General features: G+C 48.3%; 1 protein-coding gene across 3 annotated transcripts in view; it reads left to right on the top strand.

Annotated features, from left to right (window-relative positions):
- The window catches only part of ALPK2 (alpha kinase 2), a 148,927-nt gene that overhangs the window by 106,208 nt on the left and 22,691 nt on the right, over positions 1–20,028 (top strand). For all 3 annotated transcript variants that reach the window (XM_042962760.1, XM_015536829.2, XM_042962759.1), the window contains exons 5-10: positions 2,243–5,453; positions 9,078–9,225; positions 11,490–11,617; positions 11,733–11,768; positions 14,830–15,104; positions 16,564–16,652. In XM_042962760.1, the coding sequence (XP_042818694.1) occupies positions 2,243–5,453; positions 9,078–9,225; positions 11,490–11,617; positions 11,733–11,768; positions 14,830–15,104; positions 16,564–16,652 (3,887 nt within the window). The remainder of the gene's footprint in view (positions 1–2,242; positions 5,454–9,077; positions 9,226–11,489; positions 11,618–11,732; positions 11,769–14,829; positions 15,105–16,563; positions 16,653–20,028) is intronic.

Raw genomic sequence — 20,028 nt, 5'->3', positions numbered from 1 at the left:
TTAATGTGATGGGGGATATAGAAAGAGAGTAAATACATTTTCCTTTTTGGAAACACCAGGATGTGAACCAGTAGATCCCCTGCTTATGACTCAGTCTTGTCTTGTCTTTTCTTTTCTTTTTTTCTTTTCTTTTCTTTTCTTTCTTTTCCTTTCCTTTCCTTTCCTTTCCTTTCCTTTCCTTTCCTTTCCTTTCCTTTCCTTTTTTCTCTTTTCTTTTTTCTCCTCTCCTCTCCTCTCCTCTCCTCTCCTCTCCTCTCCTCTCCTCCCGTCCCCTCCCCTCCCCTCCCCTCTCCTCCCCTCCTCTCTCCTCCCCTCCCCTCTCCTCTTTTATTTTCTTTTTTAAATAGAAAGTCAGGAGCAGCAGAAAGCCCAAAGCCCTTCAGATTTAGAGGCTTAGTAGCTGACGTCAGGTTGAGCTGTCTGAACTGGGGCACGGTTCTTTCATTTACTCATTCTTTCAACAAGTGCTTATGGTGCACCTGCTGGGTGCTAATTGTTGTAATAGACCTTGAATACAACATAGGATGGGAGCTCTTTCCAGATGGGCATATTGCCTGAGTTGTATCCACATCACCTGGGATACTCCCTAGTACATTGGAGGCATTCCATAAATACTTGCTGGATAGATGAATGGTCCCGGCCCTCATGGAGTTTATAGCACAGGAAATTATACTACATTTCTTCTTGTTCCTTTAGCACTAGTGTGCCAATAAGATCAGAAATAAATGAACGTCAGGCTAGCTTTAAGGAGAGTGAGAGGTGGCTCCCTGGTGGCAGCAGGCAGCCTTGGAGGGAGGTGTGGTCATGCCCTTGTCCTGTTTCCCACTGGCAGTAAGTGAAGGGATTGACCGGGGGACAGTAAGACCAAGATTCTCCCGTGTGGTTCATGGGAAGGAGCCTCAGGACGCAGAACCACACTGTGCACAGGAACATTCCAGGTTTACTTTGTCACACGCTGGGAGACGCTGTCTGTTCCCCTCTATAAGCCCAGTTATCAGTTTCTGCACACTTGAATGAGGCTGCTGCAAAGCAGGACTCCTGAGGGGTTGGCAGGAAGATGGAGATTCTTCCTGAAATTGAGCAGAAATTCCCTTTGTGTTTGCTGGACCTAATTTTGATATGTATTGAAATAATGGATGAGCTAATAGTTTTAAGAGACAAGAAATTAGTCCAAGATCTTGTTGCTTCCTTAAACAATAGCCAATGTCACAGAACAGGCAGGGTCTACTCCTCACCATGTGAGATTCCTTCCTTCTTTGATTCCTTCCTTCCTCCCTCCCTCCCTTCCCTTTTTCTCTCTCTCTCTCTTCTCCCAACCCTAAGCAGTCCTGAATTTTTTACATCTCCTGGACATGGTTTGCCTGCCACGGGGCATCTGTTTTAATATGGAAGAGGTGGGACACCTGGGTGGCTTAGTGGGTTAAATGTCCGACCCTTGATTTCTGCTCAGGTTATGATCTCATGGTTTGTGAGTTTGAGCCCTGCGTCGGGCTCCGCACTAACAGCGTGGAGCCTGCTTGGGATTCTCCCTCTCCCTCTCTCTCTGCCCCTCCCCGTTCAGGTGGGTGCTCTCTCTCTCAAAACAAATAAATAAACATTAAAAAAAAAACAAAGTGGAAGAGGTGTTCCAGGATTTTATAGCCTTTTTGAGGTAGATATAATCGACAGTGTGGATGGTCCGTCATAACCTCGTTACTTCGTGAAAGGCGGGTTCAAAGGACAGGACTTTCTCCGTTCTTTAGTAATGTTATTAACCAGCAAGCTGTCATATTTGGGGAACAAAGGTTGTCCATTGCTACTTTACAAGCATTGCATATTTCATTTGTTATGATCATGTGAAACGTATCTTTCTGGAAAGACGCCCACAAGCTCTGGTGACTGACTTGATCAAACTAGTTTACATGCAATTTATTCCCATCTTCCCCCCCCCCCCCCCCCCCCCCCCCCCCGCCGAGAGAGAAAAGAAATCATTGAATGAGGACTGTCAGAAGGCTTTTTGCTTATAATGGGGAATTTGACCAAGGGCCCCCTGGAACGTACAGTTGCTTAAATTTGCATGTCTCCAGGAAGTCTCTAATAGCTAGAGAGAGTTAGGGGACCAGTGTTTAGATTTCGATCATTCCTGCTACTCTTCTTGTGCGTTATTACAGTCATCAAGGATTAACAGTCTTGGGGTTGCAGTTATGCCCAGTTGTGGGCTCTCTTAGGAACAATTCTATTAATATCTCTTTCATCTTCCTAGGTGCAAATTCAGGAACCGGTCAGGGGGAGAGACACTCTCAGCCGGATGCCAGCCTTCTCAGAGCCTGCTGGGGAGCCGTCTGCCCCTCCTGGGACCACAACAAATTCCTTCCCCAACTTAGGAGGGATCGACGAAGAATACGCATCATTGGCCCAATACCTGGAGCTGGAAAGCTGCACTCGATGCCCGCAGCACGGAGACAACCAAGACAGAAAAGACCGCGCACTTGGAAGTTCCTGGGAAGACCTCGGACGTGAGCTGAGCATCCCAGACGCCAGTAATGAAAACAGGTCCCCCCGGGAGCTGTCAGCGCTTCTCCCCCAGGAGGGCAGCGCTGACCCTGGGGAGCCCAAGCCTCTCTCCGTTGCTTCCCCTGAACCCACAGATACCATCACCACTCTGGAAACTGCGTGGGGTGGGCCAAGGGCCAGAGAAGCAGCGTGTGTGTTAGAGCTTCTGGAAGCACGTGGCCAAAGAACATGGCCGACCACGTACTCTCCTGCCGGAGCCTCCCCTGATAAATACTCGCCTCACGAAATTTGCTCCGCGGACTTAGAGTTGGCAAAAAGTCAAAGCGAAGTATCCGATTTATGTTCTCCTGATGACAAGACGCCGAGCGTTCTTTCTCAGACGCGAGGTTCTGAGCCTCCACAGCCGCCATGCAAGAGCGCCAAGGAGCGAGACTCCGCCATGCCCCCTCTTTTTACCAGTGTTTTCACCTGGAACCTTTCACAAAAAGCCAGTGAAGGGGGCACAGGGAAAAACTTAGCGGCGGTGGAGAATTTCACCTCCACGTCGGTCTCCACAGTACGGGCTGGCCAGGAAAGGCCCGGCCCCAGCAACTCAGGAGGCCTTGAGGGAAAACAGCCTCTACGTTCTGAGAACAGCTCTTTTGTGCAGTTGGCAGAAGGCGGCAACGAGGGCCCCAGTAACGGTGGCCCAGACACCACAGACACATCAGCCAGGAATGGCTCAGGTGTAATGTTTCCTCGTGAGACGCCAACGACTTTCACTGCTCATCTGAAGGGTCTTCAGGTGGCCAGGGAGAGTGGGGACACGTGGCCCCCAGTTACCATGGCCCCCAAAGTTCACCCAGCCAAATACCTCCCTGTTTCCATTGCCGAGAACAGTCTTGCAGATGGACCCAAGGGGAGCTCACCTCAGGCACCAGATGAAAATATTCTCCACCTCACTTCCCATGCTCAGTTGGGTCATATTTTAAATGATTCCAAAACCGAATCTCTAAAGGAGCCCTTTGGCATGGCTCCCCGTGGACCAGGAGTCCCCATCCACGTTCCTCGGCTCCCAGAGGTAGAGGGCTTCTGTAGCAGCCGCCCTCTCCAGACTGATAACCAGTCTGGAGATAAGAGCCTGACTGTGGACAGGGCAGACAATAGGAGCCTTGAAGAGGATTTCCAAGAAAAAGAAAGTGAAAGAACACAGAGGATCCAGCACGAGAGCTTACCCCCACAGAGTTTTGCTTCCGAGGGTGGTTTCCAAGAAAGGTGGCCCATGACAGCTGTTGCACAAGGGGCAATACACCCAGTGCCCTTGGACCACTTGTCGGCAAACTCCAGGGAGGAGAGCGGGCAGAGCTCAGACCTGGGGCCTACTGTGTGCAAGGTGGAAGATGATGGTCAAGCTCTGAGCCACACTCCACCTCTCTCTGATATCTTCCTGGAAGGCTCCAGAGAGAGTGGGCCAGGACTTTGGAGAGCAGGCAGAAAGCTGAAGATTATAACTCTGGAGGCTCCCATTGCAGAAGACTGGCTCCCAAGACCACAGACGGGTTCTGAGTGCAAGGAGTTAGAAGCTGGTCCCGTAATTCCTGACAGGGTCTGGGCTCTATCTGATGTTCTCAAGGCTCACAGTCCTCAGGCTGAGTCTGGCCCGGCCCTTGCTAATAACAGAGAAACCCATGTCAGTGAAAAACGCGCCAGCCGTGCATATTGGAGTAGCCTTTCTTCCCAGTATTTGAGCCAGCCCAGACTCCTGGAGTCATCTGTGGATCCTGTAGACGAAAAGGAATTACCCGTCACAGATTTGTCATCAGAGACTTCCAAAACCGGAGAGAAGGAAAACGTGAGTAAAGTGAGTCAAAACCGAGAGGAAAACCAAATCAAGGATCATGCTGCCTTCTTTAAACAGTTTCTGACCTGCCCTAAAATCGTAGAATCCTCTGTAGACCCCACGGATGAAGCAGGTGTGATGGTGTGCACCAGGGCTGGGACACCAGGGCCTTCTGAATCCACACCGGCTATCATCAGAGAGGAGAGCAAACTGAATGATGGGAACATGGGCCAGAGACTGGAAGTCCAACCCGCCATCTTGCAAGTCCCACGTCCTGACGAAGGGGGGGAAACCATTCCAAGTGGATGTGGAATAAGTCAAATACAAGAAGGCAGTAAGAGAAGCTTAGGGGAGGCTGAACAAAGTAAAAACAACAAAGCAGAACCTGTTTTCTCCACTTCACCTCCTTCTAACTGTCTTGCAGTGATGACTCATGCATCTGTTGGTGTTGATAGTCACAACTCCACAGGTCAAGTTCATGACGTCCCCAAGAATGATTTAGTTGAGCCCAGAAACCGCCAATATGCACGTTCTGACTCGAAGGAAAGGGAAGCTGTTGAGAGTGAGTGTGGGAAACCTTCACCCTCTTCTAGTGGTCTCGCTCCGTTGCCCTGTGCTTCATCTCCCAAAGGAAACACTGCAGACTTTTCAGTAAGCCACACAATTCGGGAACCTCAAAGAGAGGAGCCCCGCACTGGGGAAACCAAGCATGTGAGTACCTCTGGCTCTCCAGCAGTGACCTCGGCATCTGGTTCAGGTGAATGTGCCTCAGAGAAAGCTCCTGAGATATCACAGCACCCATGTCAACAGGGCTCCAACCTGGGCTATGGGAGAAGAACCAGGGAAGAGAATCTCGGTCACACGGCAGCCCAGACCCTCAGATTCCCAAAAGCCCCACCAGCAGGGAGTGGCTCAGAGGAGGTCAAGAAGCCAGAAACCTCAGGGGGTGGACATTTAGCTGAGGGGGTAAAGAAGAAAATTCTGTCCAGGGTGGCCGCCCTGAGGCTGAGATTGGAAGAGAAGGAAAATGTCCTAAAGAGCTCAAGCTTTCTTAAAAAGATTCCTAAACTCGAAACACCGGCATCATGCACAGAGGAGGAAAAAGACGCAAAAAAGCCACCTTGCAAAAGAGAAGGGAAAGGTGAGGTGCTGTTGCTTTCTGTCGTTGGTAACGTTTGGGTTTGTGAACCAGATGTCTGGTGTCCTTCTGAGTCCTCTGCATTTAAGGTGAGGGTCCACTGGATAGGCATTGGTGGCTTGGCAGTGACCAAATGGTGGCCTGGCCTGTATGCTCGTGGTTCTCAAGCTCCACTGGCCTCACATCCCCTGCAGATCGTTGGGCTTCCCCCTCCAGAGTTTCTGGTTCAAGGTGTGGGTTCGAGAAAGTGCGTGTCGAACAAGTTCCCAGGTGATCTGGAAAGAGAATCACTGAATAGGCTGCCTGTGGGTAAGTTGAAATCGAGGGAGTAGGATTAAGATGACTTTCTGTCTCATTACCCTTTAAAAAATATTTTAAAAGATAAACAGAAGCGTTCATCAGTGTCGCTAATTAGTATAATTCAACAGACCACACACAGCAAGCAGGATTTACGGAAGTAAACATTCAGGGATAATTTGGGAGCCTCTTTTTTAATTGGTGATTTTCATTAACAGCAGCTTACTTGAATCCCGGGTTTCCTTCCGAATTTGAGCGTAACGTTTCTTTCCAGCTCACCCTCCTCTTCATCTGAGTCGGAAGCGCCCTCTGAAACCTCCGTTCCAGGTTTCAGGCCACGTGAGGCTCAGGGCCCTGGCAATTTCGGTCACTTTTGTGCTGCGGGGGGGGGGGGGGGGGGGGGGGGGGGGGGGGGGGGGGGGGGGGGGGGGGGGGGGGGCGGGGGAGGGGGTGCATCACGTGACCCCAAGCTCCATCCCTTAACCCAAATTTTAGCCTCTTTCATTTCAGAGCTCTTTTTTCCCTTCCCACGGGCGGGACGAGTCAAAAGAGAAGACCCCGCAGTGAGGTCGTGGAGCTGCGTGTGGCAGAGCCCGACGCTGGGGCCCCCTTATACCCCAAAGCGGGGGGGGGGGGGGGGGGGGGGGGGCAGGGCTTTTCTCCTTCCTGAGTGTTCGGACCTCCACACGGGCGCTCATTATTCCCAACACACATCACACATCACCTAGGCCCTCAGCGCCCCCTGCAGCCAGGAGGAAATACAAAACTACCTTCTGAAGAGTTTTGGGGAGCACCCAACCAGTTTTCTAGTATATAGGTTTTAAAACCTATTTAGGGGCGCCTGGGTGGCCCAGTCGGTTAAGCCTCTGACTTCAGCTCAGGTCATGATCTCGCAGTCTGTGAGTTCGAGCCCCGCGTCAGGCTGTGTGCTGACAACCCAGAGCCTGGAGCCTGCTTCAGATTCTGTGTCTCTCTCTCTCTCTCTCTCTCTCTCTCTCTCTCTGCCACCCCCACCCCGCTCACACACACACACACTCTCTCTCTCTTTCTCTCTCTCTCTCTCTCAAAAATAAACAAAAGTGAAAAAAAATTTTTTTGAAACTGCTTTAAAGACAACAGAGCAGTATTTTAAAAGATCTCTGAAGTGGTTTCAACCCTAAGGGAAATGTCTATTTGGAATCCTTGTCCGCGGTTATCCGAGTTACTATGGGAACACAGACTATCCGGAAAAGCAGAAGCTGGCAGAGTTTGCTGTCAGAGACTGCGTGGCTTCCCTGAGCACTGCATTCTGGGAGGGGAGCACTGTCACACCAGAGACCCCTTGGGGGAAGGAGTCTGTGTGTGTGTGTGTGTGTGTGTGTGTGTGTGTGTGTGTGTGTGTGTTGGACAGAAGCACGTGACTCAGAGGACTCAAAGAAATAAAACTGAGTAACCTTTCTTGGGGACATTCACAGCTGTGTACTCACCTGGCGGGAGGGGGCTGTTCTATCCTTTCCCATCAACCCTTGACCCGAACGTGCACAGAAGAGGAACCTAGCCACACTGAAGGCTGTCCTTTATCCCCATTCCCCGTTCCATCCGATACAAACAGGGGTCCTTCCTAAAGCCCTGAGGCCTCTTGCTCAGAGACCCTCATTTTGCTTTGCTTCCCATTTTTGGCCCTTCCCTCTATCCTCCCAGGTTTCTGGGTTCAGAACTTCTAGTGGGCAGTGGACAGAGTTGGCAGCTTTGGGGACATTGGGGTCTCCACAAAACCATCCATGAAGACTGCCACCACATTGTGCTGGAAGGCTCCTTGAGGACTTAAGTTCCAGATGAGGAGGCGGGCTTGGGCAAGACTCTGGAGCGAGAGAGTTTGAGACTGTGGGCCTCAGTACCTAACGCAGCCAGCCGCGTAGGACCGAATAATCCGAAATGGGTTTTGCCTTCACTAAACTTGGTGTATCTTCTCTCTCTGCCATGATATTGTTAGTGTCTTCAGTTACTCTCTAGTGGAGGGATTTGTCCCCTGAGCGGCTCATTAGTACTTCCTGGGAAGAAAACAAGCTTTTAAATACGTTGGCATCAAAGAGAGAGGAGAAGGCACATTTAACCCATCGACTGCTGCCCAGCAGTGGGATCTGAGGTAGCGGGGAAACAAAGCGTTGGCACTGGGGACTGCGGGCTTGGCCGGGGATCACACAGTGTTTTGAGTCACCACGGCTGCGGTGCTGTGGAGCTTGGCCTGCACGAGGACGGACACCTCGTTGCCAGGAACCCAGCCAAGTCATTCTGCCCACCTGGCGGGGCCAGCCGTCTCGTCTCGTTCTGCTGTCTGTGCTGCTGCCCCGTGGCTGTCCCGAGGAATGACACACTCAGCCGGCCTGCAGTGCCCTGATCCCTGATTTTAAAAGGTGATATTCAAGGAGCTCAGCCCAGCCTCCCCCCACCCCGTGCCCCACACACCAGGGAATTGTTTCCTGATTGATCGTGTTTCATTCAAGGAGACACGTCTGTCTCTTTTGCTGATGAAATCGCTATCAGACATCACTGCAATCCGCTCGGATATCTTCAGCAAAGATAGCTGATCAAGGGGAAAGATGGGGGAGAATTATTCACTAAATATCTTATTGTTGCTTTGCCTTTTATATCTGGGGGCATAACCGCAATTACTTGGATAACCTGGATTTTGTCCTGCTCCCTAAGCCCCAGCTCTGATTTTGACCTGGATTACCTGGCGATCATTTAAATACGGCTCTATTTGGCTCAGGGTTTATAGACTAGGTATCCACAATCCCCAAGCCTCTTCTTTAAAAAAAAAAAAAAAAAGCCTCTCACATTCTACTTCATTTCGTGCATTCTAGATCTCACTTTGGGACTTTAATTTTTGTTAATGTTTATTATTTTTGAGAGAGAGAGAGCGTGCACGCGTGAGCAGGGAAAGGGCAGAGAGAGAGGGAGACACAGAATCCGAAGCAGGCTCCAGGCTCCGAGCTGTCAGCACAGAGCCCGACGCGGGGCTCGAACTCACAAGTTGAGATCATGACCTGAGCCAAAGTCAGACGCTTAAATGACTGAGCCACTCAGGTGCCCCACTTTGGGAGTCTTAAGTAATGCAAAATGAGATTTTTCTATTAGATTGATTTGCTCATTTTCTGAATGTTTAGGCGAGTCACATCTTCCCTCAGACACTTGGTTTCCTCATCCATAAATTGAGGGGGATAATTATCCCCATTCTTGGGATTGCTGTGAAAATTAAATGCGATAAAATGGGAAAGTCTTCTGGCCACTGTTGTGGCCACTCTCTGCCACTATTGTAAGAACACTGACCTGAAACTCTCTCGTTTCCAGCTCCGATATTACTAAAAAAGATCCAAGCCGAGATGTTCCCTGACCACTCTGGGAATGTAAAATTAAGCTGCCAGTTTGCAGAAATTCATGAAGATTCTACGGTCTGGTGGACAAAGGATTCAAAGTCAGTAGCCCAAGTGCAGAGAAGGTGCGATATTTGCCTGGTTACTTTTCATGGTTGTTGCTGGTTTCACAACGTAGTTCTAAAAGAAAATAGTGATAGGAAGTAAAAAGGAAAATTGAAGCTGAAACCCCACTCACTTAAGTATCCAAGACAAGTAAGGAACGAAGACAGAGGTCTAGACAGGGAAAGCAGGGAAGGGTTCTTACTCAGGCTCTGCCCCCCCCCCCGAGTCTTGTGGCCTCAAAAAATCATGAAATGTGTCACGATGCTTTTAAAATCAGGGGAACATGATGGGGTGCCTGGGTGGTTCAGTCGTTTCGGTTTCTGACTTCGGCTCAGGTCATGATCTGACCGCTCGTGAGTTTGAGCCCCGTATCGGGCTCTGTTCTGACAGCTGGGAGCCTGGAGCCTGCTTTAGCTTCTGTTTCTGTCTCTCTGCCCCTCCCCTGCTCATGCTCTCTCATGCTCAAATATAAAATAAAACATAAAAAAATAACTTTAAATCAGGGGAACATGCCAAATCATCTTCTAGTCTGAGGTTCCACAGTCCCAAGATCATAGAGCTCTCTTCTGTTTGTGAATCTGTGTTTTTTCTCTTTCACAAATTCCTACTAGCCTGCCAAATTTCAAAGCTAAGAAGGAGAATCCAAGGGGAAAAAAAACAATCCATGAAGTAATAGAAAGTAGCAGGTGTTGAAGGTGATAAGTAACCATTTCTGAGATGGGAAAAGCCGTGTATTTCTGGGGCCCTAGGTTAGAAGAGGAGAGGAGAGGAGGGGAGGGGGAGAGAGAGAGAGAGAGAGAGAGAGAGTGAGAACCATTGCCGAGAGTACCCGTGTGGAACAAAGCTGACGAATGGCTCCCTAAGCGCCTTGCTGGCAATAAATGCTTGTTCACGTGAGCCGTGGGCCATGGGCTTCACCCAACACACCTGAGGGAGTGTGGCTTATTCTAAAACAGATCACCTGGCTCAGTGGGCATAACTCAAGCCCCAGCTGCTTCTTTCTGCTGAGGGAAGTCCCCGTTCAGCTCCCTGAGTCACGGGAGGTGTCCTGTCCCCTTAATCTCGTTGCAAGGAGCCTGAAAAAGGAAGGAAAATCGAGTTTTTTTGTATAACTAAATCAAATACGTTTGCTTGGAGCATACGTCTGGAAATTATGCTCCAAATGCCATAGTGATGCCGGATTCGAGCTGTAATTTCTATAACATCCCTCCAGAAAACCTAACTGGATTGTGACAGATGGAATGAGGCCACGCAGCCTAAAACGTTGCCATTACCCTGCCTGTCTTATGTATGGCTTAGGAAGGATGATAATGGAGAATAAGTGGCTTGGCTTAAAAAAAAAAAAACAAAAAAAAAAAACAACCAAGACCACTTCCTAGAGCTTTATAAAAAGAAGCACTAATCATTCATTTAAAGCACTTTCTGTAGCTGTCAGCCAAGGGTAATTAACCAGTAGGGTTTTGGCAATCTTGCTCTGAGCTCAGACTTGGCATTTGAATCTTTTGGGTCCATTTTCCATTTGAGATGTCTTTAGAAAACCTAGCCTCCCTGTAGGGAGCATACATTAGTAGGCCTGCCATTTACTGGTGACATGTGGCCAGGCCTTTACACTTGACCGACGTTGGCTTCATTTTGTCTGGGCAGCACTGATTTGGGAGCACCCATTTGCCTTTTCTTCTTCTCCTCCTCCCCCTCCTTCTCCTTCTCTTTCCTCACCACCACCACCACTGGTTTTTCTGTTCGTGGCACAGTGCCTGGAACTTAATAATTTGGGGCGGGTGGATGGATGGGCAGTATTCACTAGAAGAGTACCCTATTCAAAAACACCCTTAGCCATGGGTCCTTATTTACAGCAAAGACCCCCTTTCGCTTGTCCTGTATTGTGTCTGTGTTTAGATTTGGTTTAGAGCTTTCAGGTCTCCTTCAAGCCCAGAGCACCTGGGTCAGTAACGTAACTGAGGTGAATTCTGAGCAGAAATGTTAATGACGGCCCCCAGAATTCACATTTCCGGTTCTTGGCTCTGCAGGTCACAGCCAAGGCTCCCAAATGGTTTTGATTCCTATTGCCTATTTGGAGAGAGGATGTTAAAGCAAAATTGCACCAATCATCTCCCACAGATAAAAATGAATTATGCAAACAGCTTATCGAGACCTTGTTCTTTAGCCAGCCCACTAGCCCCAAATGTTAGGGCAGGGAAGCACCTGTTCCTTTCTCCTTAAGTGTGTTAGAAAAATGCAGCTTCAGAACGATGAAGCGTTCCAACATTCACGTCCCCTATTGCAGGGCAGATGACACCTCGGCTGTGTCCTTGGCCATCGTCCAAGCCGGTCAGAAGGACCAGGGCATCTACCGTTGCTGCATCAAGAACAGTTACGGCAAAGCGACCGCTGAGTTTAACCTTACCGCTGAAGGTAAGCCTCAGCCTCTCCGTTTCAGGCGATAAACCACGAGACACCCCCCCCTCCCCAGCCCCCGTCCAGAATGCCCACTTGCACTGAAGACCCTCTCTTCTTTGTCTTCTTCTAGTTCTGAAACAACTTGCGAATCAGCAGGATATTAAAGGTAAGCTGACCCGAGTTGGATGTCCAAGGACATGGGCCACTCCACAAAGCGAGAGCTCGCTCCTGGAATCAAGGGTTGAAACAATGTCCCCATCGACTCTTCCAACCAAGTAGGGGAGAGCGCAGGAATGACTGGGAAATGAATGACAATTCATGAGCTATTTCAAGCTGGTGGCGAGGCCTGGAATAAGTGCGTGAGGCTACCAACGTGCAGAGGTGTAGTATTTATGAAAGATCAGACTGGGGCGCGCAGTTGTCGAGGATGTGTCGGTGGGGGCCTTGGGGTCAGACTCCTTCCTTTAAGCCTCAGGCTTGCGTCCAGCCCCTCTGCAGCGGGTTTCCAGCGTCTGGCACTGACACAGACTGGTTTGTTGCTTCGGTTTACTTCCCAGTTTGACTCACTAAGCAGATTCCAAAGACAGTCAGGTGTCCTAGGAGAACCCCATTCCTTCGCATCTTCCTGGAAATGAAAGATGAGTTTTGGTGCTTTCCTTTGGCATTTTGGCACTGGTCCCGGTCCCCTTGATCTTTCGGATAAAGAAGCCTCAAATAACTTCTTTATCACCTTTCTTATTTGGTGATAAACATTTTATTAGTTGAATTCTCCAGAGGAGGAACAAATAACATTTTACAGGCTGGGCTCTAATTAAAAACTAATAAAACCCAGCTCGTGGGAAAGCCCAAAAATGAATGATGGTTCAAAATAAAACACAAGCTAGCACAATTTAATGATCGCACATGGGGCTTTCAAAGGAAAGTCCTAAGATTTATTTTTTTCCTTTCACTGTTTTATCTTTGTTAAGTAGACTTTCTGTTGGAAATTATAGACAAGATTGTTAGTTATACCCAATACAGTACTATGGAAAAAAAATTACCTTCTTCTTTCTAAGCACACAGTTGGAAACAACTTTTGTATTAAATCTGATGCATTTTTTTAAGTACTCAGTGCAGTTGTTGTTGTTAATAATAATTGAGTTTTAGGAATTTGGGGATTTTGAAGGAGAATAGAACGGGATAAATATAATTCATATTTATTGGGCTGTATACATAAAACACTTCCTATATTCTTTAAGTGGTATTAGGGGCCAAATTGTTAAAATGAAATCATTTGTGTAACTAGAATTAAGATTTGAGTTATATAAAAAGCATCCCTTTTTCTAAGTGATCCAGTTTTTGAATTTAACTTAAAAAGAAACCTATACTCTTCTCTGTAAATTAATTTTCTTTCTAGTTCTGTCACTAAAGATGAAATCTATGATAAATAATCTCTTAAAATTTGCCTGGGGGGCACCTGGGGGACTCTGACTTTGGCTCAGGTCACGATCTCCCGGTTCGTGAGTTCGAGCCCCGCATTGGGCTGTGTGCTGACAGCTCAGAGCCTGGAGCCCACTTCGGATTCTGTGTCTCGCCCTCTCTCTCTGCCCCTCCCCTGCTCATGCTCTGTCTCTGTCTCTCTCTCTCTCTCAAAAATAAATAAACATCGGAAACATTTTTTTTTTTAATTTGTCTGGGACAGTGTCCCAATTGCCTGCCTGTTCCCCTGCTTCTCCACCATAGATCTTTCTAGAAACCTGGGACAGGTTACTTGGCCTGAGGCTCCTGCTCACCATCGTGAAATCCTGGAGGATCTTCCTACACACGCTCTTTCCACAGGCATCTTCAGCACTTTTTCTTTTCTTTTCTTTCTTTTAGAGATGACAGAGAGAGAGAGAAAGAGAGAGAATCCTAAGCAGGCTCTACACTCAGCACAGAGCCCAACACAGGGCTCAATGCCGTGACCCTGGGATCATGACCTGAGCTGAAATCAAGAGTCTGACATTCAATCCACTGAGCCACCCAGGCACCCCCAGCACTTTTACTGTTTGAGTCCCCCTCCCTTTCTTTCTTTCTTTCTGCCAATAACGAGGCCTAGTTGTTCATCGATACTCTTGGACAATAATTTTCATCTCTGTATATACCTTTAGTAGCTTGCTTCAGTCACTGGCTGCTCTTCAAACACGTGACCTGAAAATATTTTTAAAAGCAGAGAAAAATGTTTCTCTAAAGAGTCTAAATAGAAATGTGAAGTGAGATTTTCACACGACCTGTGGTTTCTTTCTTCTTTTAAACATTCAGAAAGATGTGAGTCTTCATCGACTTCGAGGATTAAAGGGCGCTAAAGAACTCTAACCAAACGGATTTCGTTGAAAGCTGTCTTCTTCTTTTCTCTCAGCCCACCAGAAGGCTGACCTGTTCATCTCTAGGTTAGAAGGGAACCTTCCGATTGCATCCGTGGTCACCTGAAACGTGGAGAATCCACTGTGAGAAAACCCGGTGCTAGAAAAAAATAATTCTACTTTTCTTTTTACACATAAATCCAAAATAATTAGGCTTTTTTTTTCAGTGTCTCCTCAGAGGAGGTTCTTGTTAACGGTTTTGTCCTTGCCTACCTATTTCTTATAGCTACCACAGACATTCTCAACATGGGGAAACGGTATTGCCCCCGAGAAGACAAAAATTGGTTCTTGAGGAGGCAAAAAAACTTACTCTGATTGTGTGTGAAGCACAGATATACACACATAAACGGATATACAGGACCTCTGTGGGATTGAAATTTATGGGGAGGGGGATCAATTAAAAAAAAGTCTGAAAAGACTCCTTTCAGGGGGCAGTCATGAGAAAAAGGGCTGAGAAACTGATCTGTCACGTCTTATCGTTGGTTCCTCCTCCCCGCTCCACACTTCAGCTTGCCTTTTAGTTACCTTTCGTGGTCCTGTCTGTATTTTCCAGATCTGTCTAAACTTCTTTTCCTGGTCTCCCCAGTTTGGCCCTCACCAGTTTTCTCCCCTCTCCAGTGAGGTCCACTGGAGACTCATACCGATCTTCCTGCCTCCTGGAGGACTCGTCCACCCCCCCCTTCTCATCTTTGAGCTGTGCCTCTCTCTGTTGGGACTTCCGTGTGGTCTCCCCTCCAGGTTCTACAGGCCAGCCTTGTCCTCGTCCCTGTGTGGGAACAACCATGAGCCAAGAAGCAGGATGGGGGCTAGGATATTCTGCCCAACTAAAGGTGAGGTGTGTTTTAGGATGTGAAGAGATTGAATTCAGCCAACTCATCTTCAGAGAAGACTTCCTCAGGGACAGCTACTTTGGGGACCACCTGCGAGGTCAGATCGCCACGGAGGAGCTGCACTTTGGAGAAGGGGTCCACCGGAAAGCCTTCCGCAGCAAAGTGATGCAGGGCCTCATGCCCGTCTTCCAGCCCGGCCACGCCTGCGTGCTCAAGGTGCACAACGCTGTTGCCTACGGGACCAGAAACAACGATGAGCTCATCCAGAGGAACTACAAACTCGCTGCCCAGGTGGGTCCACCTGCCCTACAGAGTCACGTGGGGTGTGAGGGGGGGGACCCACGAGAGCCTGAGATGAAAGTCAGACTCAGAATTGTTGGGAGTGTCTCCAAGAGGGTGTTTCTCTCCCTTTGGGGTATGGCTGTAAGGGAGCCCCTGGATCAAGCCCGAATGCTGGGAACCATGTCTGAGTTCTCGGGGTAATTTCTTGCCCTCATGCCAGCCAGATGGGACTCACCCTGTGTCTGGAGGCCCCTCACCGGCTCTGACCTGGGCTGGGATCATTTCTGTTTCTAGGAAGCCCCATGAGGTCCTTGAGTCCACTCAGACACAGGATGATGTGGAAGGCGGGGGGGTCCAAGCTACAGGGATGCCAGGATTCCCAAGCATCCCCAAGGGCATAGTTTCTAGATTCTTGTTTACTTTATGGAAGGGGGTTGGCTATATTCAGAGGGGGCAGCAGGTGTCCTGTTTCTTGCCTTCCTGAGTTTGGGTCAATGTTAGCCTATAAACTATGAAGGGAGACTGATCCAAGGCTCTAGCTAAGCTCCCATCTCCCTGTGTTATTGAGTCACAGAACCTTGAGACAAGAAGAGAACATGGGCTTCCCTCCCTGCCTCCCACTTTGGCCTGAGTATTTCACTCTTGACACCAAGAGTATCGAGAGCCTGACCCAGAGCAGTGGCCAAGCTTTCAGGACAGCTGGGTCTAGCTCTTTTGCAAGCTAGGCACCCTTCTAAAATTATTACCTATAAAATGAATAGGTTATACTTCAGTGAGTCTCTCAGGGGCCATCAAGCACTAGCCCTCCAGGATTGTCTTAGGTGTGGTGAGGTCCGGTGGGACTTGGGGCTCATGAAGGCAGCCCCTCTTTTGAGTACAGAGTTTTGCCAATCGTATTCCTTCCTCCTCCAAGTCAACCCTTCTTTTTTCTTTTCTTTCACTACATATTTTTTCCATCTCAAGTACCATCTGGGCCAGTCAGGGAAAGCCCCCAGCATCCACACTCCCTCTTGAAAGACCCCACTGAGTAGAAAGCAGAATCCTGTTTGCCCTTTCCTAAGCCAACAGTGTTCCCAAGGTGTTGGCTACCCACAACTCTAATTACACCTTTGAAGAAGAGCTTCAGATGGGAGAGCTCAGCACACTCGGAGCTGTGCCCGACATCCTGCCATGGGGCCAGTCCCCTTAGCCCAGGATGAATTTCAGCCATGTGCGTTCTAGAAATTTGATAGTTCAGGACGCCTGGTCCTAGAGACCACTTGAGCTTTACCTGGATAGTTCCTTCGAGTCTCAGAGTTCTCTGCAAGTGGACGACTCGAGTCTGCAATAATTGTTGCTTCTGTGCCTGCAACCAGGGGGTGGGCTGGGGAATCCATTGGCTTGACTTACTGGGAAGTCTGATTAGCTTTACCGGCAACTCTGAATTTCTTCTACTCACTTGTCTTTCCCTTGTGTTTGGGCGATGTAGGAATGCTATGTCCAAAATACTGCCAGATACTATGCCAAGATCTATGCTGCCGAAGCACAGCCTCTGGAAGGCTTTGGAGAAGTGCCAGAGTGAGTGTGTTTACTGTCTCTTGTATTATCACCCTGGTTTCTTGGGGACTTGGAGGGATGAGAGGGTGAGAAGGACCAGTGGGACAAGCATTTTGCCTTGTCTCTCTGTCTGGAAGCCATGAGGCCACACTGGGCTGCTATCCTGTTCCTCTCTAGGTTGCCAGAGGCTTATAGAGAGATACTTGATAAATATTCTTTAAATCAACGGATGGATGGATGGATGGATGGATGGATTTGATAAATGTATCACAGTAAATAGAAAATAATTCGATAGAAAATAGAAAATGAATTTGATAAATGTAGCACGTTAAATAAAAAGTAGAGAGTATCTACTTCACGGCAAACAATAAGCAAAGAAAAGAGAACACAAGAATATCACAAAACAATTACCCTATGACGAAAATAAAATATGCTAATGCTTTCTGCTCTTTGCCAAGAGCATACTTACTTAGAACACAAACATTTCTCAGCAACTTCAAGAAAAATGAACATGCTGCAGAGAAAATACACAATTGCTTTTCTGTTCAATCCACTCAGGCAGCAATCTGGAGTGAGTTATAGTTTTGTGTTACAGGAACTTGTGCATTCTCTGTCTTCTCCGGCCCCCTTTATATAGTCCTTAACCCTAGAAGCATTCTCCAGGAGGAAGAGGGTCAACCAGGTGAGCTGTCCACAATGCACAGAGCCCTCTGGTTTTGTGTGGCTGGACCCTACGGTTTGGGGGCTTTCTCAAGAAAACAGCACAAACTTATGAATAACAAAGATTGGCGAAGGGACTTGGAAAGGGCCTGTGCATGTGAGGGGCGCAGGGGCTAATTAGCATCATCAGCGCCCCCACAAATGTGCCACCGGCCTAAAGATAGATTAGGACATTTTGATACGTAAACACCTTTCCCTTCCATACAGTGGAAGAATTTTGTGGGTGCCTGAATAATAACAAACATAGGGAAGGATAAGGGTCCTCACAGAGGCCTCTGCTCCCAATTCCATGTTCATTGAATCAAGATCAGAGGATTCGACACCAGGAAACACACACACACACACACACACACACACACACACACACACTGCCTTCTTCAAGGCCTCTACACTTGAGACCATGTTAGAAAAGATGAACGCAAGCAGATTTTAGAGGAGATAGCACCTGAGTGTGATTGTGTACGTGTCGAGGTGGGAGATTTCAGATGCTTCTCAGCTTCAAGATGCTTCTGTGTGCAGGGACCACCAAGACGCTTCCACCTGGGGGTGGCGGTGAAAATGGGAGACAGAACAATGGTGGGGGCATCAGGGCTGGCCCCCAGAAGAAGAGGTCCATGAAAGAGGAGGTCCAGAGGCTGGATGTGGTGAGACCAGTCGGAGAGGTGTTGCTACAGCCCAGGGAAGGGGCAGTGGAGGTAGAACGTGACCGCCGGCCATGGGGAGTTTGAGAGGAGAGAAAGGGCTCTTGGGATATTCATTCAGTAAGTAGGTGCAATTAACAAACTTGATATAGGGAATAAGAAGAGAGGAGGTTGAGTATAAATCCAAGCTTTTTAACTGAGAAAACTAAAAGCCATCAGAATGAGTGACCTTAGCAAGCAGGATTTTTGTAAAATGAGGGGTACTGGGTCAAAGAGTACATTGGAATTAGGGCCAGGGCTACAAATGGAGTTCACTCGTCCAAATGGTGACAGAAGCGAAGGAAACCAGGGAAGGGGAATGAAATGTGAGGGCAGAGACCCATCAATGGAAGGCGATGATCGACGATCGTAGTGTTTTTTGTTTTTTTTTTCCAATATATGAAATTTATTGTCAAATTGTTTTTTTTTTCAGTATATGAAATTTATTGTCAAAATGGATCATAGTTTTTAAAATGAGGAGGTGTGACCATGTTTGTAGCCTTGGGGCAGAGAGAGGAAATGAAGAGTCAAGGTGATAGTAGCCAATAGAAGACAAAACTTGAGACCTGGTGTTGGCAGATGTTCTCTGTAAAGGGCCAGATCATTACTCTTTTAGGCTTTGTGGGCCAGTAGGCAAAATAGAAGCCATTATGGGGCGCCTGGGTGGCTCAGTCAGTTAAGCGTCTGACTTCGGCTCAGGTCATGATCTCGCAGTTCGTGAGTTCGAGCCCCACGTCGGGCTCTGTGCTGACCACTCAGAGCCTAGAGCTGCTTCGGATTCTGTGTCTCCCTCTCTGTCTGCGCCCCTCCCATTTGCACTCTGTCTCTCTTTCCCAAAAGTAAATAAACTTTAAAAAAATTAAAAAAAAGGAGCTATTATGTTGATACTTGCATAACAAGAAAGAAAACCAGTATCTACAAATCTTGGTTGATAAGTTTCAAAATATAATAATAATTGAATTCAATTCTTTAGTATATAAGTTTACTAATGAGAAGAATGGAATTCTTTTTTTTTTTAATTTTTTTAATGTGTATTTATTTTGAGAGACAGAATGTGAGCAGGGGAGGGGCAGAGAGAGAGGGAGACAGAATCTGAAACAGGCTCCAGGCTCTGAGCTGTCAGCACAGAGCCTGACATGGGGCTCGAACCCATGAACTTCGAGCTCATGGCCTGAGCCAAAGTTGGTTGCTCAACTGACTGAGGCACCCAGGTGCCCCATTTTGCTAACTTTTTAAAGCAACTTTGCTTACCCTTGGGGTTCAGAGTTAGTGTTCCCCTCTGATCACATCAGTTCCAAATATTCGTGTGTGAAAACCATTCCTGGCTTGTGGGCTATAAACAGGCATCAGACCGGATTTGGCCCACAGGCAATGGTTTGCGGACCCTGTGCCTCTCCGCAGTGAGTAGCAGCTGAGGAGGATTCAGGCACATCCTTCCACAAGCTCTGATGCGATTTCTTCCTTGCTCAGTGATGAATGGGAATGGCCAGCTGTGACTTCACATCCTGCTCGGTGCAGAGTAGCTGTGTTTGGGGGGTGGCAGGGGCCGGCAGTGCGTCCCTGGGGTGGAACTCAGGGAGAAGCGTCAGGAAGCTTCAGTTCAGGTAGGGTGGGGGGAAGCGGGGACCAGGAGGAGCGGCTCAGGTTGGCTTGTGTGCTTGCGTTGAGTGAGCAGGAGGGACACGAAGCTAGGGGCGATGCTCCCCCACTTTGCTCCCCCACTTCGCCTCCTACCAGCTTATTTCTACTCGGTCTTTACCACTCGCGTGCCGCTGCACTGCTCCTGGAGAGCCTGCTGCCTATCTTCCTTAGTTAAGAGTAGGGAGCTGGAAGCTTCTCCAGTGTGCACCCTTCCCAGCGGTTGTCCCTGCAAAGCAGGGACCGTGTCTCTTTCATGTTCGCTCTCCTGGTGAGGTTTTTGAGATTCTGGCACAAGCTGTTCAGTAGACGCTGTCGGATGAACGGAAAGGGAGGGTAAGTCGCCAGCCACCGAGCTA

Source organism: Panthera tigris, chromosome D3 (genome assembly GCF_018350195.1).
Source record: "Panthera tigris isolate Pti1 chromosome D3, P.tigris_Pti1_mat1.1, whole genome shotgun sequence".
NCBI classification, from domain to species: domain Eukaryota; kingdom Metazoa; phylum Chordata; class Mammalia; order Carnivora; family Felidae; genus Panthera; species Panthera tigris.
Note: the sequence above shows the minus strand (reverse complement) of the source record. Positions and strands in the feature narration are given on the sequence as shown.